Source organism: Phaethon lepturus, unplaced genomic scaffold (genome assembly GCF_000687285.1).
Source record: "Phaethon lepturus isolate BGI_N335 unplaced genomic scaffold, ASM68728v1 scaffold33540, whole genome shotgun sequence".
Taxonomy (NCBI): domain Eukaryota; kingdom Metazoa; phylum Chordata; class Aves; order Phaethontiformes; family Phaethontidae; genus Phaethon; species Phaethon lepturus.
This window is the reverse complement of record NW_010514607.1, coordinates 5,286-6,890: the sequence shown is the minus strand read 5'-3', so window position 1 is coordinate 6,890 and position 1,605 is coordinate 5,286. Positions and strand designations below refer to the sequence as shown.

General features: G+C 44.6%; 1 protein-coding gene across 1 annotated transcript in view; it reads left to right on the top strand.

Moving 5' to 3' along the window:
• Positions 1 to 186: 186 nt before the first annotated feature.
• The window catches only part of SNRPC (small nuclear ribonucleoprotein polypeptide C), a gene marked incomplete at its 5' end in the record, with an annotated part of 4,415 nt that continues 2,996 nt past the window's right edge, over positions 187 to 1,605 (top strand). The window contains 2 exons of the mRNA XM_010293460.1: positions 187 to 229; positions 668 to 776. Coding sequence (XP_010291762.1) covers positions 187 to 229; positions 668 to 776 — 152 coding nt within the window. The remainder of the gene's footprint in view (positions 230 to 667; positions 777 to 1,605) is intronic.

Below are 1,605 nucleotides of genomic sequence, written 5' to 3'. Positions count from 1 at the left end.
TTGAGGCCTCGGGAAGCGTGAAAATGGGAGAGGAAGGGGTGCGGGGTGCCCTGGGGTGCGGGCTTCGGTGCGCCGCCTCTTCTTGCAGCCGCCTCTGGGCACAGCCGCGGAGCCCTTGTGAGGGGTCGTGTTTTAACGCTCCCAGGGCAAAGCGATTTCTTAATAACAAGGGTTTTCCCTTTTCAGGTTTTATTGCGATTACTGTGACACATACCTCACCCATGATTCAGTAAGTACTAAATCTTCAGCGTTGATTCCTCGCCTGTATTAAGTGTGTTAAAATAAAACTTGTGCAGACTACAGCCAGGTTACTTGACATACCACGATGTCGTATGTGTTTGACTTCTTTGCAAAAAAAGAAATGAGAATGGGAGGAATTTGAGTGTCACCGGCGTTCAACAGTCAAAGGCAGCCGACGTTTGTGGCTGCCTGCGAGTGTTGCAGTGGGCTGGCTGGGTGTTAGGGCAACCTCTTTTACTTATTGGAGTCTCAACACTTATAATTTATCCGTAAAGGTTTTGCACATCATCCATCTTCTGGCTGGGTGCAGAAACCAACCGATTAGACACTGCTAAATTGTATATGTTTAAAATTATACAACAGTTCCCAGTAAACTTTAGTTTTATGTGATATTATGCAAACTTTGGGTTTATGTCCTCTTTCTCAGCCCTCCGTGAGAAAAACTCACTGCAGTGGCCGAAAACACAAAGAAAACGTGAAAGATTACTATCAAAAATGGATGGAGGAACAAGCTCAGAGCCTGATTGACAAAACAAGTAAGGCTAGTCCTTCTGTGACCCTGGATTGCTCTCCCATGTCTTCCCCTGTCTTTCCTCTAGCTGCTTTCCTTTAATTCTTCCATGTTGATTCTTCCTCACTTCCCTGGTGAGTCTTTGCTCTGCGCATCATGAGCGAAAACTTCGCTTAGAATCTGAATCTTGAACTTGTCAGAATGTGGACTTCCAGATGAGAGATTGAGGGCTCTGCCTGAGGGGTCGTTGCGAGCAGGTGTCTGCCCCTTTACTGTGGTTGAGAAGGTTGTAGGTACCACCACCTTTAGCACTGCTAGCAATATTGTACAAGGTCACGTAACGCTTTTTGGTAGTAACACACTTATATAAAGAGCATGAATAAGAAATCCTAAAGATAGGAAAATGGATCTTAAAAAGTATGGATTTTTGCATAGGTTTTAAAAAATGCTGTAGTTGCTTGCCTTTAATTTTCTATGGATATTGTTTATTATTTTTCACTCCCTCTTGCTATTAAAGGCTTGAAAAAAGTGTGAAATGTTTCCTTCGTCAGTTTATAGGGTTCTTTTCCTCTCGCTCATCCTCTGAATAATGTTTCTTTTCTCTGTGAAAAGAAATAAAAATGCCAGATTAACTTTATGGCAACTTTCTTTAGATCATAGAATATCTCAAGTTGGAAGGCACCCCTAGGGATAGTTGAGTCCGACTCCCTGCTCCTCGCAGGACTACCTAAAACTAAACCATATGACTTAGAGCGTCATCCAGATGCTCCTTGAGTGTCACCGGCGTTCAACAGTCAAAGGCAGCCGATGTTTGTGGCTGGCTTCGGGGGGTGGCGGGGGCCGGGCGGGGGGTG